The sequence below is a fragment of the Entelurus aequoreus genome, linkage group LG27, assembly GCF_033978785.1.
Source record: "Entelurus aequoreus isolate RoL-2023_Sb linkage group LG27, RoL_Eaeq_v1.1, whole genome shotgun sequence".
Lineage (NCBI taxonomy): Eukaryota > Metazoa > Chordata > Actinopteri > Syngnathiformes > Syngnathidae > Entelurus > Entelurus aequoreus.
Window position 1 is genome coordinate 16,835,891 of NC_084757.1, and position 24,159 is coordinate 16,860,049.

The 24,159-nt window shown below is 37.6% G+C and overlaps 1 protein-coding gene across 2 annotated transcripts; it reads left to right on the forward strand.

Moving 5' to 3' along the window:
• Nucleotides 1–4,573: 4,573 nt before the first annotated feature.
• On the forward strand, nucleotides 4,574–23,265 carry LOC133644771 (zinc finger protein OZF-like). 2 transcript variants are annotated; one of them, XM_062039503.1, is made up of 3 exons: nucleotides 4,574–4,912; nucleotides 20,662–20,859; nucleotides 23,188–23,265. In XM_062039503.1, the coding sequence occupies exons 1-3, from the start codon at nucleotides 4,720–4,722 to the stop codon at nucleotides 23,208–23,210; spliced, it is 414 nt and encodes a 137-aa protein (XP_061895487.1). In that variant the 5' UTR covers nucleotides 4,574–4,719; the 3' UTR covers nucleotides 23,211–23,265. The 2 variants fall into 2 exon arrangements, with proteins under 2 accessions (XP_061895487.1, XP_061895486.1); XM_062039502.1 differs by lacking the exon at nucleotides 23,188–23,265 and having other exon boundaries at nucleotides 20,662–22,490.
• The last annotated feature ends 894 nt before the right edge of the window (nucleotides 23,266–24,159 follow it).

A 24,159-nucleotide genomic window follows, 5' to 3' on the forward strand; every position in this document is an offset into this window, starting at 1 on the left:
GAGTTGAAGCTATTCAGATAGGGAAGATGCTGTGAGAGCCGGGGGTGACCTGATATTCAGCTGGGAATGACTACAACAGTAAATAAACACAAGACATATATATACTCTATTAGCCACAACACAACCAGGCTTATATTTAATATGCCACAAATTAATCCTGCATAAAAACACCTGCGTGTTTGATACGCTAGCTCCTAGCTCCTCTGCTAGCTCCTAGCTCCATAGAACACGCCAATACAATTGAAACACCTGATCAACACACACAATCACTCAGCCCAAAAGACCGTTCACCTAACCCAAGGTTCATAAAGCTTATATATTTTTAAAAAGTTACGTACGTGACGCGCACATACGGTCAAGCTGTCAAATGTTTAGCAGCCAAGGCTGCATACTCACGGTACCTGATATTCAGCTGGGAATGACTACAACAGTAAATAAACACAAGACATATATATACTCTATTAGCCACAACACAACCAGGCTTATATTTAATATGCCACAAATTAATCCTGCATAAAAACACCTGCGTGTTTGTTACGCTAGCTCCTAGCTCCTCTGCTAGCTCCTAGCTCCATAGAACACGCCAATACAATTCAAACACCTGATCAACACACACAATCACTCAGCCCAAAAGACCGTTCACCTAACCCAAGGTTCATAAAGCTTATATATTTTTAAAAAGTTACGTACATACGCAAAAAAAAGTTGCGCACATACGGTCAAGCGATCAAATGTTTAGAAGCCAAAGCTGCATACTCACAGTAGCACGTCTGCGTCTTTGTCATCCAAATCAAAGTAATCCTGGTAAGAGTCTGTGTTGTCCCAGTTCTCTACAGGCGTCTGTGTATCGAAGTCAAAAGTCCTCCTGGTTAGAGTCTCTGTTATCCGAGTTCTTCCATCTTGACTGCATCTTCCGGGAATGTAAACAAAGAAGCGCCGGCTAAGTACTGTTGTTGCTGACTACGTTCGAAAAATACGTCCATTTCGCACCGACAACTTTCTTCTTTGCTTGCTCAGCTTCCTTCTCCATAATGCAATGAACATGATTGCAACAGATTCACGAACACAGATGTCCAGAATACTGTGGAATTATGAAATGAAAACAGAGCTTTTTCGTATTGGCTTCAATGTGGAAGGCATACCCGTGTTCGCCGGTCTACGTCACGCGCATACGTCATCCTCAGAGGCGTTTCGAACCGGAAGTTTAGCGGCAAATTTAAAATGTCACTTTATAAGTTAACCCGGCCGTATTGGCATGGGTTATAATGTTAAGATTTCATCATTGATGTATAAACTATCAGACTGCGTGGTCGGTAGTAGTGGGTTTCAGTAGGCCTTTAGAGTAGGAGTCCACCTCGATCCACACTCCATTACAGTAGGTGGCGGTAATGCTCACCACAAGGTTGCTTGCCAACCGCCATAAAATCACAACAAGAAGAAGAAGAACTCTCCTGGTGCGCCGGGGAAAATGGATTTGAATGTGGCGTTGCAATAGCAGCAGGTGGTGGAATCAAGTTGTCGGGTTGGTGTTTGTGAAAATGCGAGTTACTTTTAATGTCAGCCACGACGCTTTGATGACAGGCACTGTCCTCCCCGGACTTAATGAAAGGGTTTGTGCTTGAGAACTTGGGTCGAATGAGCTCCAGCAGGCTCATCTTCACAATATGACACAGGCTAGAAATGCCATAATAACTTGCATTTTCTTCGCTCTGTTTCCCCTTCAACATCACCGTCGTTCATCGTCACGAACGGGTTGGGCACCGCGCGGGCTACGACAGCTAGCATCCGCCATCTTGGCTAGTTTACGCAGGCAAACAATTAGCTTCTCGGCTTACCGCTCCCTCACTTCTCTCGCCCACTCACTCACTGACGTCACTTACCTCACATGCTGTCATATCTTAAAGGGCCACACACATAGACATCTTATAAGTAGACGCACGCAGCATTGGCTATTGTGACGCGAGAAATTGAGCCGCCATCTTGAAGTGGTGATGAGGAGCCGACGAGCAGCCTAAACGGACAGTTGACAGGTAGAAAACAAAGATGGTGTTCAGCGTTTTCCTGCTCAAATGAGCGGACTGTTGAAAATAACAATCGGGGGATTACTTTTCACAAATAAGATTTGACATTAACATACTATTGGTTGTATTTTGTGAAAAGAATATTACCACAGAGTTGAGAAGGAGCAAAGATCTTCAATAGTACTGAAATTGTAGCTGCTAGCAAACAAGAGTATGACCTTAAAAGAATTGCTTGTCAATTACATTTAAAAATGTCATACTTGAATAACATAAAGTTGAAATAAATGATTGTGACACCTATAACAAAATTCACCAGCTGCCACTGATTATGATGCATTCTCATTTTAGGCAAAGTATAAGACAATACTTTGTTAACAGTAATAAGTCTTCAAGTAACAATATTCAAATACTAACATTGTTGGGTAAAACATGATTTGGTTTTATTCTGAATCCAGTGAAACAGATTGGTGTTTTTAGCTAATATAAAGTCTTTCAGGTATGTTATGTTTAAGTATTTGGCAGACGCTTTTATCCAAAGCAACATACATAAAAAATACACATAAAACAATCACTGTAAACATTATCATTTAAGGGAAGAATGTAATACAAAATATCAATACAAAGTGTCAAGACAGAATAAACTCTCTGCTGCTGCAGCAACAGAGATACAGTCTATAGGTCCCTAAGATATATAGATATCTAATGTATTCATCATAGGATATACGCATGTATATGTAACCTAATCATATTGTTTCTTGAATTTAAAAATAGCTGACCGTTCTCCCCCCCCTCCTCCCCCCTTCTCTGGGATTATATTCCCAGTTTTGATCTCGGACGTCTGGTCACTTATAGCATATAAGAATATTCTATTACTGTTAAGCAAACTATGAATAATAAAACATGTGTCCTTACAGGCACGTGCACACATAGGGCCCTATGGGTGCTTGAGCCCCTGCCCTTTTTTGCCTCGTCTTAAAAAGTGCCCTGTGCCTGTGTGTGTGTGTGTTTTTTTTCTTTTCTTTTTTCTTTCCTTTAAACAGCATTAATAAATTCCTGTCAGGGATGTAAAAAAAACAAAAAAAACTCCACGTTTTCTTGTAATACGGGGGTTGTTTGAGCCTGCCGCTTCCGCCAGAGAGAGAGAGGGTGAGTGAGTGAGTAAGTGAGAGGAGAGAGAGCAAACTGCGCCCCTGAGCCGGAGACGTGACAGTGGAGCAACTTGAACCTGTGAGTTATGTTATGGTCTAGTCGCCGTCCACTTATTCAGCATCTAATATGGGTAATATTTAAAAAAAACGCTGTATTATTCTATTATTCAATGTGTCAGCTTCTGTTTTTGCCGGACGTCGGAGCACGGCACATCAATTGAGCACGGCACATCAATTCCGCACAGAGCAGAGCGGATCGTGCGGGACAGGAAGTAGTGTACAAAATAAAACACCGGGTTAATTTTCAAAATAAAATGCACTGTGTTTACGGTGGATCACATTTCTCTCACAGTAGAGGTTTAGATATAAAGTTTATTGTGACTTTGCTATTACTGTGTGGGTTAACAAAATAATAATAATAATAATGATAATAATAACAATAATAATAATGATAATAATTATTATTATTATTATTAATAATAATAATAATTTCAGCATTCTGGGGATATAAGATGTAGGTTATCTGTTAGGAATATTACCATCTGTATTTAAACTTGATTCATGTTGATTATGCCTGCAGCACAATGCCAAAAAAAGGATACAGAAAAGAAAGGAGAAGGAGCGCCAGGAAGCAGCTAAGGGTAGGAGACCTCTTAATGCATGGCTAAAATTTATGATTTCACAGCATTTCATGGAAGCCCTGAATTTACATTGAGGAGCATATTTGGGTATGGGTGGCCTCCATCCTACAGCCCCCTACTGGCCCCTGGTCCATATTTTTGGCCCTGTATTGCGTTTCAGTTGTTTACTCTGAGCATTAAGCGAGAAAGACCATAAGTTACAACTTGATGGTGTTTTCATCAAGTTAAGGGAAGAAGGACAGATTTTCACATTGAAGTTTTTTCCATTTGGGTATTTATTTTTGTATTTTTTTTCAAAGTTCATGTTGCACTGTTCAATGTTCAATATTAAAGTGCTTATCTTTAACAATAAATAGCCTAATAATAAACCAGTGTTTTGTTGCTTTTCATGTCTTCCAAGCCTATGATGATGTGAATTAACTCATTATGATAATAATTAGTTGACACAAAAGAAATGGCAATCACTTTTACCTACAAAGGACACACAGCTAAGTAGTTAGCTTCCTATTAGCAAATTTAATTTTACATTCATTTCCATATTGTGTAAAGGACCAAAAAAAAATGTCCTGCCCTTTTCTGACTTTGAGCCCCTGCCCCTCTATAATCATGTGCACGTCCCTGGTCCTTTATCATAGCTACGCGTATGACAAAAAAACGCGTGAAAATCAGTGGTATTCAGTGAGGTTGACAGTTCGTTGCTCCTGCCAAATGAATTGCACTGAGTGGAGCGGATCACCACTCCAAGATGGCGACCCCGCGTCTCATGAGCGCCAGTAGGCAGTTGCGGTCGATGCTGCGTACCCTTATAAAATGACAGTCTTGCGCATGCTCGCTGCAGCGAGAAACCAGCGAAGAAGAAAAGCCGGACGTTAGCAACACTCAGGTTTTGTTTGTAAAAAAAAAAAAAAAATGCGTCAGGTCAAAAAGCTGAGAATGTTGATGGAGCAGCGACTACATTCTGTCGTGGAAGAAATATTTGGACTGTTTGAAAGAACCATAGCTGAGTACGAGGATGAACTTGCTAGGACGAAAGAGGAAAAAGAGCGACAACAAGAACTATTGGATGCTGTTTTCAAACCTCAATTTGTGCTACAAAGAGCAGGTTTGTTTACATCTTTTTACCTTCTCATGTAACTTAAAAGTAACTTAAAATACGTACAGTAAAATAACACTAGTTTGTTGTACCGCGCATTATTTTGAGAAAAAATAAACCCATTAAACATTTGTTTAAAAATATATTGGTCATTCATTTTTAAAACCTACATTACTAAATATCATAACATCTAAAAACACACACATAAATGGTACCTACTTAGAAAATTAGGTTGTATAAACATATGTGTGAGACAATTGTATTATCAGGGTATGAATATCATCAAATATTGGCTTAGTTTTTTTTCAAGATTTTTACATCTTCTGCAGACAAAATCACTGCCAGTTATTCATTATGAAAGTTATTAAGACAAAATGTTGATACTCACCTTCCCCACCATGATCGCTGGGTGTTTATGTCAGTAAAGTTGTCATAAAAGTCAGTCGTCTCTTGTTAATAACTGTTGTATCATCTGCAAATAATACTAACTTTAAAGGCCTACTGAAATGATTTTTTTTTATTCAAACGGGGATAGCAGATCATTCTATGTGTCATACTTGATCATTTCGCGATATTGCCATATTTTTGCTGAAAGGATTTAGTAGAAAACATCGACGATAAAGTTTGCAACTTTTGGTCGCTGATAAAAAAAGCCTTGCCTGTACCGGAAGTAGCGTGACGTCAAAGGTTGAAAGGCTCCTCACATTTTCCCATTGTTTTCAATGCAGCGAGAGCGATTCGGACCGAGAAAGCGACGATTACCCCTTTAATTTGAGCCAGGATGAAGGATTCGTGGATGAGGAACTTGAGAGTGAAGGACTAGAGTGCAGTGCAGGACGCATCTTTTTTCGCTGTGACCGTAACTTAGGTACACGCTTGCTCATTGGATTCCACACTCTCTCTTCTTTTTCTATTGTGGATCACAGATTTGTATTTTAAACCACCTCGGATACTATATCCTCTTGAAAATGAGAGTCGAGAACGCGAAATGGACATTCACAGTGACTTTTATCTCCACGACAATACATCGGCGAAACACTTTAGCTACGGAGCTAACGTGATAGCATCGGGCTTAACTGCATATAGAAACAAAAGAAATAAGCCCCTGACTAGAAGGATAGACAAAAAAATCAACAATACTATTAAACCATGGACCTGTAAATACACGGTTAATGCTTTCCAGCCTGGCGAAGGTTAACAATGCTGTTGCTAACGACACCATTGAAGCTAACTTAGCAACGGGATCTCACAGAGCTATGCTAAAAACATTAGCTATCCACCTACGCAGCCAGCCCTCATCTGCTCATCAACACCCGTGCTCACCTGCGTTCCAGCGATCGACGGTGCGACAAAGGACTTCACCTGATCACCGATGCGGTCGGCGTCTAGCGTCAGATAGCACGTCTGCTATCCACCTCAAAGTCCTCCTGTTTGTGTTGCTGCAGCCAGCCGCTAATACACCGATCCCCCCTTCAACTTTCTTCTTTGCAGTCTTCATTGTTCATTAAACAAATTGCAAAAGATTCACCAACACAGATGTCCAGAATACTGTGGAATTTTGAGATGAAAACAGAGCTTTTTGTATTGGATTCAATGGTGTCCGAATACTTCCGTTTCAACGATTGACGTCACGTGCATACGTCATCATACATAGACGTTTTCAACCGGAAGTTTAGCGGGAAATTTAAAATTGCACTTTATAAGTTAACCCGGCCGTATTGGCATGTGTTGCAATGTTAAGATTTCATCATTGATATATAAACTATCAGACTGCGTGGTAGGTAGTAGTGGCTCTCAATAGGCCTTTAAGTCCTTTGTAACTTTACAAATGTCATTCATATAAAGATTGAACAATTTGGGTCCCAGTATTGATCCCTGGGGTACGCCACGAGATATTTTCAGCTCTGTAGACGTTTGCTCTCCTATCTTCACACATTGCTTCCTGTTGGTTAAGTAGATTCTTACCCAGTTCAAGACCAGGCCTCTAATGTGTTTATTAAGATATTATGAATGATTGTGTCACAATACGAAGGTCCTGAGTAGTCCTGAGTTCAATCCCGGGCTCGGGATCTTTCTGTGTAGAGTTTGCATGTTCTCCCCGTGACTGCGTGGGTTCCCTCCGGGTACTCCGGCTTCCTCCCACCTCCAAAGACTTGATTGGGTTGATTGGCAATACTAAATTGGCCCTTGTGTGTGAATGTGAGTGTGAATGTTGTCTGTCTATCTGTGTTGGCCCTGTGATGAGGTGGCGACTTGTACAGGGTGTACCCTGCCTTCCGCCCGATTGTAGCTAAGATAGGCTCCAGCGCCCCCCGTGACCCCGATGAGAATAAGCGGTAGAAAATGGATAGATGTGTCAAATGCCTTTGTTGAATCCAAAAAAATATATCTATTGTGTTAGTGATCCTGTCCGTTATTTATTTTGATTAATAATATTGATGTTGAAATGTTGGCTCTGTATCCATAGTGGTTAGAGCAGGGGTCACCAACGCGGTGCCCGCGGGCACCAGGTCGCCCGTAAGGACCAGATGAGTCGCCCGCGGGCCTGTTCGAAAATTAAAAATAAAAAAAAAAATAAAAAAAATAAATTTATTTATTTATTTATTTAAAAAAAAAAATTAAATCTACATAGAAAAAACACAAGATACACTTTCAATCAGTGCATCAACCCAAACCCCCCCCCCCCCACCCCCACCATGCACACTCATCCACACCCACTCACACAAAAGGGGTTATTTCTTTCTGCTACCAATATTCTGGTTCCCACAACATAGACAACACATCTGCAAGGGACACAGTCCCTGAAGCACACATGATTGTATAGGCTGCTGGTCCACTAACATTTTCATTAATTACTATTTTTTATGTAATTATTTTTATATTGTTTTACTTTCTTTTTTATCCAAGAAAATGTTTTTTATTTATTTATCTTATTTTATTTTATTTTTTAAAAAAAGGGCCTTATCTTCAACAGACCAGGTTGTCAATGAAATTAGATTTGTTTAAAGGGTTTTTTAAACCAGGCCCAGTCCAGATAATGTCCAAGTCGGACTCAGCAACACACACCTTCATTCATGTACACAGAAAAAAATTAGGGAACACAACAGATTGCATATAATTTATAAACAAAATTACATTTTCAAAATAAGCATTTATGTACAGTCCAGATTATGTCCAGGTCACTCAAATTAGGGAACACAACAACAGATATCATATAATCTATAAACATAATTATACTTTCAAAATAAGCCTTTGAGGACTTCTCATCTTTTTTTAAATGTTTTTTGGCATCATTATCGTTTTCAACCATGTAACTTTCTAAAGTTAGAAAATACTGAATAAATGTTTTAAAGAAAGTAATACTAAGTAAATATCTGTTTTTGGCCTTAAAAATAAACATTTTACAGAGTAAATGTACTATAATTAAATTGACTAAATCAGGATTGTCAATGAACTCTCCTAAAATAACAGAAACCACATTAAGCTTCATAAACAAACCAATCCTTAAACACATTTTTTCAACTTCCACCCAAAACAAAGACACAATATGACAATACCAAAACAAATGCAGGGTGGATTCAGGCTCCTGACAACAAAATCGGCAATCATCTGACTCTGTCATATTCCATAATTTTAACATTTTCCCTGTGGGTAAGAAGTTATAAATAATTTTAATTTGAAAATAACGATTTTGCACATCGATAGTGGTTTTATAGATTAGTTTGAATATGGCATCCCATGGCAACGGGCAGTCAAAAAAGTCCTCCCATTTTCCATTTGTGTTGTATGAGGCAGCCTTCAAAGATTTCTTTATTAAATAAAAATTATATCTTTTTCTATTTATTTTAGTTCCTTTTTGCCAACTAGAATTTCTTATTAGAGGTTTACAAACTAATAATTTAGTAGTTCCATAATTAATTATTTGTTTACATCTTTTCCCAATTACTCCAGTTAGTTGATAAAATGAAAAGCTTGAGCAAGCATCACCATACATAGCTCTAAATTCATTATACTTCATAATTTTACCATTCTCATTGATAATATCATTGACAAAAATGATTCCTCTTTCAAACACATTTTTCCAAAAGAAAGGCTTTCCATCTATTACAATATTAGAGTTCATCCATATTAACTGCTGCAAAATATTGTCTCTTTTTTCCTGGCACATAAAATTGAAAACACCACTATGAGTGGATTGTTTCCTTTATGAACCCCGCCATGTTTCCCAGCAGACTCTCTGGGAGGGGATCACTTGTAAAAAAGGATACAATTTCTTTTGATACAGTACATGTTTTTTGTCCAACAGGACATTTGTGTACCACTCAATGTTTAAATACATCTTTGGAACAATTGATGCTTTTAAAGACAGACACATAGCTTCAAGGTTGAGAAGTTCCGGCCCCCATATTCATACTCTTTGTACAAAACCTTTCTTTTAATCTTTTCTGGTTTGCCGTTCCAGACAAAATCGAAGACCCTCCGCTCATAAATCTTAAAAAAGTTTTGTGATGGAGCTGGTAATGACAAAAAAAAATAAATAAATTGAGGAATGATTAACGAGTTGGCAATAGACATTTTACCATACAAGGTTAGGGATTTCCCTTTCCATAATTGCATAATTTTGTCCAGCTTTCTTAGTCGATTATCATAATTTACTGAGCCTAGATCTTCCAGATTTTCTGGGACAACAACACCAAGTATGTTAACTGGTCCATCTGTCCACAAAACAGGCACTTTGCATTCCATTCGAAAGGACGTTCCCTTTAGATTTCCGATCCTTAACATTTTACATTTATCATAATTAAGCTTAAGGCCAGATTGCTGTGAAAATATGTCCAAAAGATTAAGAAGGTTCCGCAAACAATGAGGAAAAATCTTATCTTTGTGAATCAGCCTTTTCTGACATGAACTTCATCAAGAACAAACACAGAACACGCCTCACTGATGCACATCTGCAAGACTCACTCAGAGTTGCAGTGTCAAGTTACACACCAGAGTACAACACACAAAATCCAGCTTCCCACTAACTGACAAAGAAACAGATAACAGATTTGGTGTCCAGTTCAAAGTGTGACATGATTTAAAAATTTGAGAGTTTACTTTTGTATTTTACATGAGTTATTATTTGTACAAACATGGTGCAAAGTAATTCATGATTTGTTAAAAAAATGTTAGTGGCTAGCTAGTTAAAATGGGATATTGTGATTTCACAAGACTGTCTTAGAAGTGATCATTTGAAAATGTTCAATTTGAAAAATGTGCACTTAGAGAAAATATAAAAATAAAGTGTTGCGTATTGATATTTATTTGTTTCTATATATATTTATTGTGATAAATCATTAAGATGATCAGTGTTTCCACAAAGATAAATATCATTAATTATTAATAATAACAGAGTTAAAGGTAAATTGAGCAAATTGGATACTTCTGGCAATTTATTTAAGTGTGTATCTAGCTGGTAGCCCTTCCCAGTAATCAGTACCCAAGAAGTAGCCCTTGGTTTCAAAAAGGTTGGTGACCCCTGGGTTAGAGTGTCCGCCCTGAGATCGGTAGGTTGTGAGTTCAAACCCTGGCCGAGTCATACCAAAGACTATAAAAATGGGACCCATTACCGCCCTGCTTGGCACTCAGCATCAAGGGTTGGAATTGGGGGTTAAATCACCAAACATGATTCCTGGGCGCAGCCACCGCTGCTGCTCACTGCTCTCCTCACTTCCAAGGGGGTGATCAAGGGTGATGGGTCAAATGCAGAGAATAACTTCGCCACACCTAGTGTGTGTGTGACAATCATTGGTACTTTAACTTTAACTTAATATTGGTTGTCTGTGAGTGTTTCATTGTTATTTATGAATGTGTCCAATCTGCTGTTAAACAGTTTTTCAATAATTTTAGAAACTTGCGGAAGTAAAGAAACAGGTCTGTAGTTTGTGAAGTGGTGTTTGTCTCCAGTTTTATAAATTGGTACGACTTTTGCTACTTTCATTTTGTCTGGGAATTTGCCTGTTTGAAATGATAGGTTGCTGATATATGTTAAAGGTTCTGAAATCTCTTCAATAATCTCTTCAATGTAGTGTATAATTTAGTAGATGGATTGATACACTGTCCTTTCAACCATTCCTAAAGACTACAATTTAGCCTCCAACAAATAACAAGAGTTTTTTTAATTTATTTTTTTATTTTTATTAAATCAACATAAAAAACAAGATACACTTGCAATTAGTGCACCCTCCCCCATTTACACTCATTCACACTCATTCACACAAAAGGGTTGTTTCTTTCTGTTATTAATGTTCTGGTTCCTACATTATATATCAATATATATCAATACAGTCTGCAAGGGATACAGTCTGTGAAGCACACATGAGTGTGCTTCACAGATTTGTGTGTGCTGCTGGTCCACTAACATTTTCATTAATTACTATTTTTTATGTAATTGTTTTCATATTGTTTTACTTTATTTTTTATTCAAGAAAATGTTTTTTATTTATTTATCTTATTTTATTTTTTAAAAAGGGACCTTATCTTCACCAGGCCAGGTTGTCAATGAAATTAAATTGTTTAAAGGGTTCTTAAAACCAGGTCCAGTCCAGATTATGTCCAGGTCGGGCTCAGCAACACACACCTTCATTTATGTACACTGAAAATTAGGGAACACAACAACAAATTGCATATCATCTATAAACAAAATTACATTTTCAAAATAAGCATTTATGTACAGTCCAGATTATGTCCAGGTCGGACTCAGCAACACACACCTTCATTTATGTACACTCAAATTAGGGAACACCACAACAGGTTGCATATAATCTATAAACAAAATTACATTAAAAAAAAACAAAATTTGAGGACTTCACAACTTTTTTTAAAATGTTTTTTGGCATCATTATCTGTTTCAACCATATAACTTTCTAAAGTTAAAAAATACTGAATAAATGTTTTAAAGAAAGTAATACTAAGTGAATATCTGTTTTTGGCCTTAAAAATAAACCTTTTACCGAGTACTATAATTCAATTGACTAAATCATGACTGTCAATGAACTCTCCTAAAATAACAGAAACCACATCAAGCTTCATAAAGAAACCAATCCTAAAACACATTTTTTCAACTTCCACCCAAAATGAAGACACAATATGACAATACCAAAACAAATGCAGGGTGGATTCAGAATCCTGACAACAAAATCGGCAATCATCTCACTCTGTCACATTCCATAACAAGAGTTAGTAATGTCAGATGCTCCTTTTGTGCCAATTTTTACAACTGAATGTAATGCTAACATGGGTGATTCCAGTCAAACAATTGAGTTTGGGCTGGTAGTGGTCGTTCCACTGCGATCGTTCTGTCATACAATACCTCAATGCTGACGGGGGAAAATTCCATTCTAACGACTATCATGCGCATTGACAGAAATGTTGCTCTTTTGCATCTCAACAGTTGTTATTTTTCACTACAATAGAGTGGAACCATCCATGCCCACCTTGTGTCAGAGTATGAATAGTTGGGGTTTGGCACCAGCTACTAGACTAGATCTGACCAATCTAAGTCTATGAGTGTGAATTGATAAAGCCCACTTAAATGAGAAGTGGAATGTTTTCATAGGTATCGTTATAGACTACTGAAAGTCTTGTAGAGTGTGTCTTTTACAAAACATGACCCACTCACCCCTGGGCACATAGCTAGTGGTGCATATTTGACCACACTTTTTATTGATGACCCTTTTACAACAGCTCCTTTCTTTGCCAAGATGTTCTCATTTGCAATTAGGGATGATGTTTGATAAGAAATTATCGAGTTCGAGCCTATTATCGAATCCTCTTATCGAACCGATTCCTTATCGATTCTCTTATCAAGTCCAGATAGGTTGTTGTATATGGAAAAAGACACACAATATTTGGTTTAACAAAAGATCACTTTTATTATATAAGAAAACAATTTAATCTAATAAATAAATAAATATTGACTGTTACCCCCCTAAAAAAAAAAAAAAAAAAAAAAAAATTGACTGTTGTTACCCAAAGTATATTAAGTGGGATTTTTCAGAAAAACAAATATATACAGTAACACAAAAACAACCTGTCTCTGTGATCACTATAGGTGTATAAATAATAATATAGTGTTAAATAAAATCAGTCCCTTGGGCACAAAACTGAAAATAATACAGCTCTCCAAAAAGTGCAATTCTGCTGCTATTTGACATAACTGTTTGTTATGATGCTTTGACATTTTTGCACTTTATTTCTTTATTGAAAGAAAATTCTATGAAGAGAAAAGTTATTTGCAAATGTGGTTACAATGCTAAAAAATGAAAAGTTAAAGCTAAAAAAAGAAATACACTTTGAGTTAACATTATTTCTTTATAGGGGGAAAGATGTTATGAGCTAGGGAATATAACAACTACACTACCCAGCATGCAACGGGAGTGACGAGCATGCGCGGTAGCCCCGAAAAGTGTTGTTGCATATCGTCATCCGGCAGCTAAGAATGAGCACGCTGTGAAAGTAAACGTCAAGAACTCAGCCAACACGCCTCGTCTGCATTATTTATAATCAGACAGACAACACATATACAGTGTGATTTTGTTTTGTTTACAAGGAAAGAAAAACAAAAGTTAAAAAAGGGAGATGGCATATATGTATGTGCTGCGGTTGCTTTAAGAACGTTGCGCCAGCTGCCGTAAAGGAGGTGCGTTGCTAGCCTGGTTGCTATGTTTCCGGTTGGTTGTAAAAGTGTTCGTCATGAGTTTGTACCCTGCTCAAGTCTCTCAGTAAAGTTATTCATTGGATTATACCTTTTGTTTTGAACTTTATTACCCCTTGGAGCGCTTTTTCCCGTCCATTTTTTTCCTGCTTTCGCTATCTGCGCCTAATGACTGAGCTACGTGACGCCATTTCTTGTGATGTCTCACGGGGCATTTCTGGTCGGGACGGGATTCGTTCCGAGGGATTCGAATAAAGAACCAACTCTTTTTCTTTACTATAGTGGTCTCGATAACGGGTACCGGTTCTCAAAAAGGGATTCGAGTCAGAGGACTCGGTTCTTTTCTTATCGAACAACCGGGAAAACCGGTTTCGAGTATCATCCCTATTTGCAATGACCGCTATAGTGTGTTTTTTCTTATTAAACACACACACACACATTCTGGTTATCCTTTGGAATGGGGACCAAGTTTTTGAACATCACTTGTGGGGACCACCCTTTCTACAGGTTGTGGAGGCATAACAAAAATGAGGTAAAATGGCCACTGCCCAGTTAGCTCATACACATCTTTAAATCTCTGGATTGATGAAGTAATGTGCTGATCATTCTTACAGGGGACCCTGGGGAAAAAGAGTTAATATGGTTCATGGGGACCAAAATGTAATAATTTTGCATAATTCACACAAATTTGTACGGAGCCCCTAAAGGGACATGGGATTTTTTTTTTTTTTAGACATGTATCTCGTGGCCACGAGAAAGTATCTCGTGGCCACGAGAAAGTATCTCGTGGCCACGAGAAAGTATATCGTGGCCACGAGAAACTTTCTCGTGGCCACGAGAAACTTTTTATTAAAAAAAAAAAAAAAAAAAAAAAAATATATATATATATATATATTTTTTAATAAAAAGTTTCTCGTGGCCACGAGAAACTTTCTCGTGGCCACGAGAAAGCATTGGATGCGTGCTGATGGTTTGGTGTGTGTTAAAATGGCAGTTTAGGAGTTAATATGGCTGTATTTCCAGATAGGACTTTCCCCCATGTGTGTTGTGGCAAAATGTGAATGCTTGATTAGTAGGTGTGAGACAAACACTTTATCTTCCTGGTTATTGTAACGCTACGTGTTTGACATTATTTAAGACTTTATCATGCCCGGGAAAGGACAGTTTTCCTCTTCTGTGGCTGTGGGGGGTGGGCATGGCTTGCGGACCTGCAGTGAAGCGGAGTGTGTCAGTTAGTCCGATGTTGATGTGATCAAACTTCTTTCTTGCTTGGAAGATACACACACAATTGTAACTGTTATTTCTTCCTGCAAATAATAAATATGTACAACGTGTTTGGATGTATTCATTTATGTAAAATTGTCATTAAATGTAATATTGCCTGACAAAAAGTGATACGACGTACGTAATATTTTGATATTTACACATCGCATATTTACACACGCGCATCTGACTAGAATACCCTTATGTGCATTACATATATCAACATCAACTACCTACTGTACTGTTTACTTGTTGAAATACCCTTTTTAGAACAAATATCTACCCACATAATTTATATGTGTATATATAATATATATATATGTGTATGTATGTATGTATATATATATATATATATATATATATATATATATATATATATATATATATATATATATATATATATATATATATATATATATATATATATATATATATATATATACAGTATATACACACACACATTTTTTTTTAATAAAAAGTTTCTCGTGGCCAACTTTCTCGTGGCCACGAGAAAGTATCTCGTGGCCACGAGATACTTTCTCGTGGCCACGAGATACATGTCTAAAAAAAAAAAATTCCCATGTCCCTTTAGGGGCTCCGTAAATTTGTACTAATGAGGACCATTTAAAAAAAAAAAAAAAAAAAAGTTCTAATTAAATATGACATGATCCTCAGAATACAGCACTACAGCTGTCCTCTTATAAGAAGTTTCACCACTTAAATGTGAAAGCAAATCCTGCATCTTCTATGACATTACTGAAAACTGCTTTTTAGCAGTAATGAAGTTGTCTGCAACTCCAACTACCATATATAGAAGGATGGAAAATTCTGAATGTGAATCATACTTTAAGGTAATAATGTTTTATAATCATGCTGTATGAAAATGTCATCCTAAGGAACACTAAACCAGATTTTGTTTTTGGAAAAATATATTAGTTTTAACTAAGGATGGATATCATACAGAACCACAGTATGATATGTGGAAAATATTAAATGTCCACAAAATAGCTTTCCATTAATGTATGTAATATGAAGGATAAATCTTTTAGATTTAAAAGTTTATTTGCAGTGACGGGCTACGTATCTTAACTACATTTCCCAGTAGCTTGGCTGTAGATTTTCCTGTAGCTTTGATACTTTTAAACCCATGTAGCTTGGTAGCTTACCTCAAAGCTACAAGCTACAAAGAGAGAAAATGGACTGCGAATCCAGGCCCTAAAAAATATGGAGAAAATACAATGACCTGAATGAATGAGAACATTCATACATACGGAGAAAATCCATGATGAATGGTTGGTGTTCGTATGAGGAGTCACAATCAGCTAAGGTTAGAGCAAAACATTACAGACTGGCCAATCAGAGACAAGATAAGGCAGGTCATCGAAACTAGTAAGCAAAATCATAACAGGCACGCACTCAACTCATGTCACATGACGACGAGGGAGTCCGAGACAGAGGGACGCTTCAAGCTGATGACTCATAAAAAAGAAACCTACTTGAAAATGGGAGAGGAATTCTCTCCCGCAGATTCAATTTTTCCTTTAGTGATGAAGATGACGTCCAGGAAAAATAATGCGTGTCCTTAGCCACATTTAGACAAAATTGTGCGTTTAGAGAAAGCAATTCCTCATACCTTGGTTTTTAGTTGTTTAGGCCTACTGAAACCCACTACTACCGACCACGCAGTCTGATAGTTTATATATCAATGATGAAATCTTAACATTGCAACACATGCCAATACGGCCGGGTTAACTTATAAAGTGCAATTTTAAATTTCCCGCTAAACTTCCGGTTGGAAACGTCTATGTATGATGAAGTATGCGCGTGACGTCACGACGGCAACGGAAGTATTCGTACCCAATGTGTCACCATACAAACTGCTCTGTTTTCATCGAACAATTCCACAGTATTCTGGACATCTGTGTTGGTGAATCTTTTGCAATTTGTTTAATGGACAATGGAGACTGCAAATAAGAAAGTTGTAGGTGCGATCGGTGTATTAGCGGCGGACTACAGCAACACAATCAGGAGGTTGTGTTGTGTTTGAGCTGGATAGCAGACGCACTACCGTGAGTACAGCTTTGGCTTCCAAACATTTGATCGCTTGCCCGTACGTGCGTGTTGCTATGTGCATGTCACGTACGTAACTTTGGGGAAATATATGTTTCTTGCCGACTCTGATGGCGGCCGGGGTGTCGTCGAAAGCTACAACGCCCGCCGCCGCTCCGTAGTTAGCTTCAATTGTTAAGCTTCGCCAAGCTGGAAATTATTAACCGTGTATTTACATGTTCATGGTTTAATAGTATTGTTGATCTTCTGTCTATCCTTCCAGTCAGGGTTTTTTTTAAATTTTGTTTCCATCTGCATTTGAGCCCGATGCTATCACGTTAGCTCCGTAGCTAAAGTACGTCAACGATGTATTGTCGTGGAGATAAAAGTCACTGTGAATGTCCATTTCGCGTTTTCGACTCTCATTTTCAAGAGGATATAGTATCCGAGGTGGTTTAAAATACAAATCCGTGATCCACAATAGAAAAAGGAGAGTGTGTGGAATCCAATGAGACCTTGTACCTAAGTTACGGTCAGAGCGAAAAAAGATACACCCTGCCTCTCTAGTCCTTCACTCTAACGTTCCTCATCCACAAATCTTTCATCCTCGCTCAAATTAATGGGGTAATCGTCGCTTTCTTGGTCTGAATCTCTCTCGCTCCATTGTAAACAACGGGGAATTGTGAGGAATCCTTCCTCCTGTGACGTCACACTACATCCGGTATAGGCAAGGCTTTTTTTTTATCAGCGACCAAAAGTTGCGAACTTTATCGTCGTTGTTCTATACTAAATCCTTTCAGCAAAAATATGGCAATATCGCGAAATGATCAAGTATGACACATAGAATGGATCTGCTATCCCCGTTTAAATAAAAAAAAAATCATTTCAGTAGGCCTTTAATGCCAGGATAGAAAAGGTTTCACTTTTCAAGAAAATTAATTTTCTCTTTTAGCAATATTTGAAACACGTAAACAAAGTAACCCAAATTTCCCTGTTGTGGGATCAATAAAGGATAAGATAAGAATCTTACCTTAAACCACATAAATAAAATACAAACTCATTTAAACTTTTATTTTTACTTTTTATTTTTAACAACATTGAACATAAAGAACATAAAAAACTGTTCTTAACCAATCCAGTCAGATAGTCAGAATGGATCTGACTATCATTTAAAAAGGTTTCCCTTTAGGGGTTCTGTTTTTTTGTCCCCATACCATCAGAGGTCCCCCAAAGGTGACTGTGTAAACAGGCGACATAAGCCAGCTTTTATTTGTATTCAATGATATAAATTTTAATGTGGATATAAAGGTCCACATTAAGTAAGCATTGCCAGAACACACACACAGGGTTCATAAGTCATATTACATTAGCATAAACAGCTGTCTTCCAAAACACCCTCATTGCAGTTGTTAGAAGGGTATGACTCTACTCTCAATAGTAATAAAAAATACCAACATTGGGGGATTTCACAGCTTTAATAAAGTGTAAAGCATATAAATATAAATAAACACATACTTTTGACTTAGATTTTCCAGTAATTCCCAAAACTTGTGATGACACGTCACCTTTAAAAACCCCTTTTTCTCTGGGGTTGCTCAGTGAAACATCTAACGAGCCCCAATCCTCAATGGTATGTGTAATTATTGTTAATGACAGAGTGTGTGTGTTTGTGTTTAATTGTTATTCATTCTTTTAACTGATGTACCGCACAGGGTTGCCTGTGCACGAAAATTGATGTAGACTGTAGAAGTTTTGTATGATTGTGTCATGAACCTATAAAGCCTTCTCAAATAGTCTTCAAACACAACTTGAATAGTCCAGTTGTGATGGGTCCTATGCCCTGTGTGGCCTGTCTAAATAGCAAAGCAAGAGGAAAAAACAAACACAAGATAAACAAGAAATATGTTATTAAAATCAGTAAATAGTAAGAAAAAAGAAAATATTAAATGTCCACAAAATAGCTTTCCATTAATGTATGTAATATGAAGGATAAATCATTTAGATTTAAAAGTTTATTTGCAGTGACGGGCTACGTATCTTAACTACATTTCCCAGTAGCTTGGCTGTAGATTTTCCTGTAGCTTTGATACTTTTAAACCCATGTAGCTTGGTAGCTTACCTCAAAGCTACAAGCTACAAAGAGAGAAAATGGACTGCGAATCCAGGCCCTAAAAAATATGGAGAAAATACAATGACCTGAATGAATGAGAACATTCATACATACGGAGAAAATCCATGATGAATGGTTGGTGTTCGTATGAGTAGTCACAATCAGCTAAGGTTAGAGCAAAACATTACAGACTGGCCAATCAGAGACAAGATAAGGCAGGTCATCGAAACTAGTAAGCAAAATCATAACAGGCACGCACTCAACTCATGTCACATGATGACGTGGGAGTCCGAGACAGAGGGACGCTTCAAGCTGATGACTCATAAAAAAGAAACCTACTTGAAAATGGGAGAGGAATTCTCTCCCGCAGATTCAATTTTTCCTTTAGTGATGAAGATGACGTCCAGGAAAAATAATGCGTGTCCTTAGCCACATTTAGACAAAATTGTGCGTTTAGAGAAAGCAATTCCTCATACCTTGGTTTTTAGTTGTTTACTCTCTAAACCAAAATCATAATGCTCTCTTCATCAAAGACATCCAACACAAATTTAGGAACACACATGAAAAGTTTTACTGCACATAACCATTACAAACTGTTCCCAAACAACACACACACCATTGTTTTTTTTGTGAAGATATACACTACCGTTCAAAAGTTTGGGGTCACCCAAACAATTTTGTGGAATAGCCTTCATTTCTAAGAACAAGAATAGACTGTCGAGTTGCAGATGAAAGTTCTCTTTTTCTGGCCATTTTGAGCGTTTAATTGACCCCATAAATGTGATGCTCCAGAAACTCAATCTGCTCAAAGGAAGGTCAGTTTTGTAGCTTCTCTAACGAGCTAAACTGTTTTCAGATGTGTGAACATGATTGCACAAGGGTTTTCTAATCATCAATTAGCCTTCTGAGCCAATGAGCAAACACATTGTACCATTAAAACACTGGAGTGATAGTTGCTGGAAATGGGCCTCTATACACCTATGTAGATATTGTACCAAAAACCAGACATTTGCAGCTAGAATAGTCATTTACCACATTAGCAATGTATAGAGTGTATTTCTTTAAAGTTAAGACTAGTTTAAAGTTATCTTCATTGAAAAGTACAGTGATTTTCCTTCAAAAATAAGGACATTTCAATGTGACCTCAAACTTTTGAACGGTAGTGTAGATAGATGCTGTCTTTTTATTGTAGGTGGAGAAAATGAATAACATTATCGGGGTGGGCCAAAGAAAAGACAAACTAAATAAATACATACAGTGGAGTGTGGGGACCTCTATAGGTTTGTATGGTGTCCCCAGCTAAATGACAGATAGTTAATAGCAATGGAACCTTATTGGTACATTCTCAGTTACACTAACATTGATATTATACATGTGGACCCATAGATATAAATGCCTTTAAATGTAGCTTTGACGTACTTTTGCCGTGGAGCTTGTAGTGTAGCTTGCTACAATTCTATAAGGATAGCTTCCTCTGTAGCTTAGCCGCAGGTAATCGAGAGTACCTTGTAGCTTAGCTTACTACATTTTCCACGTAGCTTGCCCATCACTGTTTATTTGGCCCACCTCACATGTGAATAGTTTAAATACTGCAAACTCATATACAATAACAGCTTATTTGGGTTTTATGTTCTGCAGACGTCCAGCAGGTGTCAGCAGAGAGTCAAGAAGAGATTCCCTCCGAGCAGCAGGAGTGGAGCTCCAGTGTGGGGAAAAAGGAGCTGGAGCCCCCACACATTAAAGAGGAAGAGGAGGAACTGTGGGAGCAGCTTCAAAGGTTGCAGGAGGCTCATAATGAAGATGAAGCTCAGTCCTTACAGCTTCATCACAGTCAAAGTGAGGAGAAAAGAGGGGTGGAGCTTCTAACTCAACACATCACAGCTGATGGAGAGCATTGTGAAGATATAAACTCAGAACCAGACAGCATCTTTGCTCCACTGTCAGATAAAGACGGCATGTCAGACTCTTCTGAGAGCAATCACAGGGACTACATCCAAAAACCTTTGGAGAATAATAAGAACTCTAAAGATGTTATGAGACATCATGCTGACAAAAAACACTATAATTGTTCTGAATGTGGGAAATCATTTAGACATAAGAGTCGTTTTACAGCACACATGAGAATACATACTGGAGAGAAACCTTTTGCGTGCTCAGTTTGTTCCAAAAGATTCTCTACAAAGGATAACCTGAAAAAACACACACTTGTACATGGAGCGGAGAAACCTTTTTCTTGCTCAGTGTGTTCAAAAAGTCTGTCTTCTCAACGTCACCTTAAAAGACACATGATGATTCATACAGGGGAGAAGCCCTTTCCTTGTTCAGTTTGTCCTAAAAGATTTAAGACTAAATCACAAATGATATTACACATGAGAACACACACTGGGGAGAAACCCTTCAGTTGCTCTGTTTGTAGCAAGAGGTTTGCCAGTAAGGCAAGTATGACACATCACATAAAATCACACACGGGGGAGAAGCAATTTACTTGCCCACTTTGTCCTAAAAGATACACGAAAAACGCTGCTTTGATGGCACACATGAGAACTCACACTGGGGATAAACCGTTTAGTTGCAACGTATGCGATACAAGGTTCATATATAAGTATCAGGTCAAAAGACACAAATGTTCAGCAGACTTTGATGCTGTTGGGCAGTGTGGCTCAGGTGTTAGAGCAGTCATCCAGAATTTGGAGGGTTCCTGATATGAATCGAGCTTTTGCCGTCCTAGTCCCTTCACTTGTGTCCTTGGGCAAGACACTTTGCCCACCTTGCTCTCAGTGCCACACACACCGGTGTATGAGAGTTTGTGGCGGGACAAAACACAATAAGTATTGAAGTCTGAAGGGACTTAAATATAATCAAACTGTGATTGTGATTTCAGTTGGTGTTTCTCTTCTGTTTACTTCTAAAGTTGTATTTAGCAATTACTAAATACTAGTTACTTTCTTATTTGCTCGTTGTGAATAGACATTGTATCTTTTTCATTTTTTTTTATAAAATAATTTTTTTTCCAATTACATATATTTGTTTTCTTTTATTATGCAATTAAAAGTATGTTTGAATAAAATTGTACACAACATTTGGTCTTCAGGCAATTTCCTAAAGACATCATGGATGGGTGTGTCCCCTTCAGAGGGGTTGTTGTCCTTTGCAGTCTCAGCGGTTCACTTTTACACAGCTTTTATTTTAGTAAATTTTAGTAACAATTGAATACAAAACATACATCATATTTATAAAGTAAAATCATACACAACAATTATAATGTATTCATGAATAACAAAGTGGGATAACTTTTTTGTTTTGTTTTATAAATATCAGAACACAACTACTAAGAAATACAAATACATTATTTGTTGATGTGTATGTAGCCTACATTTGAGCACATGAAAGAACACATTCATAAATAAACACAAAAAAGGGTGCAACATTTTTTCTGTTTTCAATTTTACAATTTAACTATTTAAACTTACCACAGATGATCTGTTTAAAAAAAAAAAGTAGTTATAACCCAGTTGGCATTCCTTCAACGTTCAACGTTGAAATAGAGTTGAGAACATGTCAGTTGTTGTTTAAAAGTTGAATCAGCTTTGAAACAACATTTAACGTTGATGAAGAAAAGTTAATAACATTCCAATAAATCACTGTTGAAAATTTAACAAATATTTGTTTGTTAACTTTATTGTTTTCATCGTTATGATTCCCTTCTTCTTCTTTTTTTTACTTGCATTTTAAGATTTTGCTTTTGTTCCTCAAATTACTCTCAGACGAGTGCTCCACCGTGCGTGTAAACAAGAGAAATCATCCACCGGAAAGTGGCAGTAGTGCAATGATATAGTTTGCATCCGCCGTAAAACCAAGTAGAAGAAGAGGAGACTGAAGAAGGGCCCATTTGAATTAAACATCTTGACAAAGTTGCCATCAGAAGAATAAAATAATAAAAAGAATAAAACAACTTCACGGCACGTCAGGAGTTTGGCGTTTTTAGAGAATAAAATCAAGAAAGTCGAGATTTGAAGGCGTAACTTACAGAAAATGTAACAGAAGTAAATTATACAATTTACAACCATCAAATGTCACATACCACTAAAAATGGTCACCAATGAATGGTTACTTGGAAGAAACAAAGGGTTATATCATTTTCCTTTGATTCTTTTTGTGTTACAGGTATTCCATTTTTAAAAGACTGAGGTGTCGATGATGTGCTGAAAAAATGGATGGCTGTAAGTATCGACCATTTCCTATTGCTGGGTTGTACATACCTTCCATCTGATAACATGAAATAAGGGGAGCACTCCCGAGGTCACTGTTTGAATCCCAACAATGGTGCATGTAACATGAAAGCCATTAAAAATTATCATTATTTGGTATAAATTGACCAAATGTTTTTCTGCATTTTTTCTTGCATATTTGGTGAAGCCAGGTACAAAACTTAGTCTTACTGAATCATTTCCGAGATACTGATACTCAAAATATACATGGGTTGGTTCATTAGTTTTGTCCAGCATTTTTTTCTTGGCTTGATTGGTAAGAGATGGCAACATCCACCCATCCATCTTGTTTCTCTATATCTATTTTTGTTAGCCACCCAATTGTTATTCTTTCATATAAAACTAGTCATTTAGAAGGGCTCTCCGTAGACAGAGAAATAACGATCAGCTGACGACACAACACTCTTTTTGAAGGACTCTTCTCAAATTCCTCTTGCCTTGGACGTGATTTGTGTATTCTCTTTGGCTTCTGGTCTCCGTTTAAATGTGAGTGTGAACTAATGGCTGTGAACAGATGTGAAATGCTGCCTATATGTAAAATTCCAATTAAGGAGAGTATTGATTACCTAGGAATATTTCTAGATCGGTTTTAGACACAGTCAACACCACAGCAATCATCAAGAAGGCTCAGCAGCGGCTACACTTCCTAAGAGTCCTCGGGAAGTACAACCTGAAGCCTGACCTGCTGCTGACCTTCTACAGCTTGTCCATCGAGAGCCTGCTGACCTACTGTATTACAGTATGGTACGGCAGCTGCACTGCAGCAGACAGGGAGAGGCTGCAAAGAGTGGTCAAAACGGCTCAGAAGATCTTCGGCCGCCCTCTCCCCTCTCTGATGGACATCTACACCTCCCGCTGCCTCAACAGA

Coding starts and splice junctions, on each gene's coding strand:
- LOC133644771 (XM_062039502.1), top strand. CDS start 4,720: ATGCGTCAGGTCAAAAAGCTGAGAATGTTGATGGAGCAGCGACTACAT. Junction 4,913..20,661: donor ATTTGTGCTACAAAGAGCAG/GTTTGTTTACAT, acceptor TATGTTCTGCAG/ACGTCCAGCAGGTGTCAGCA.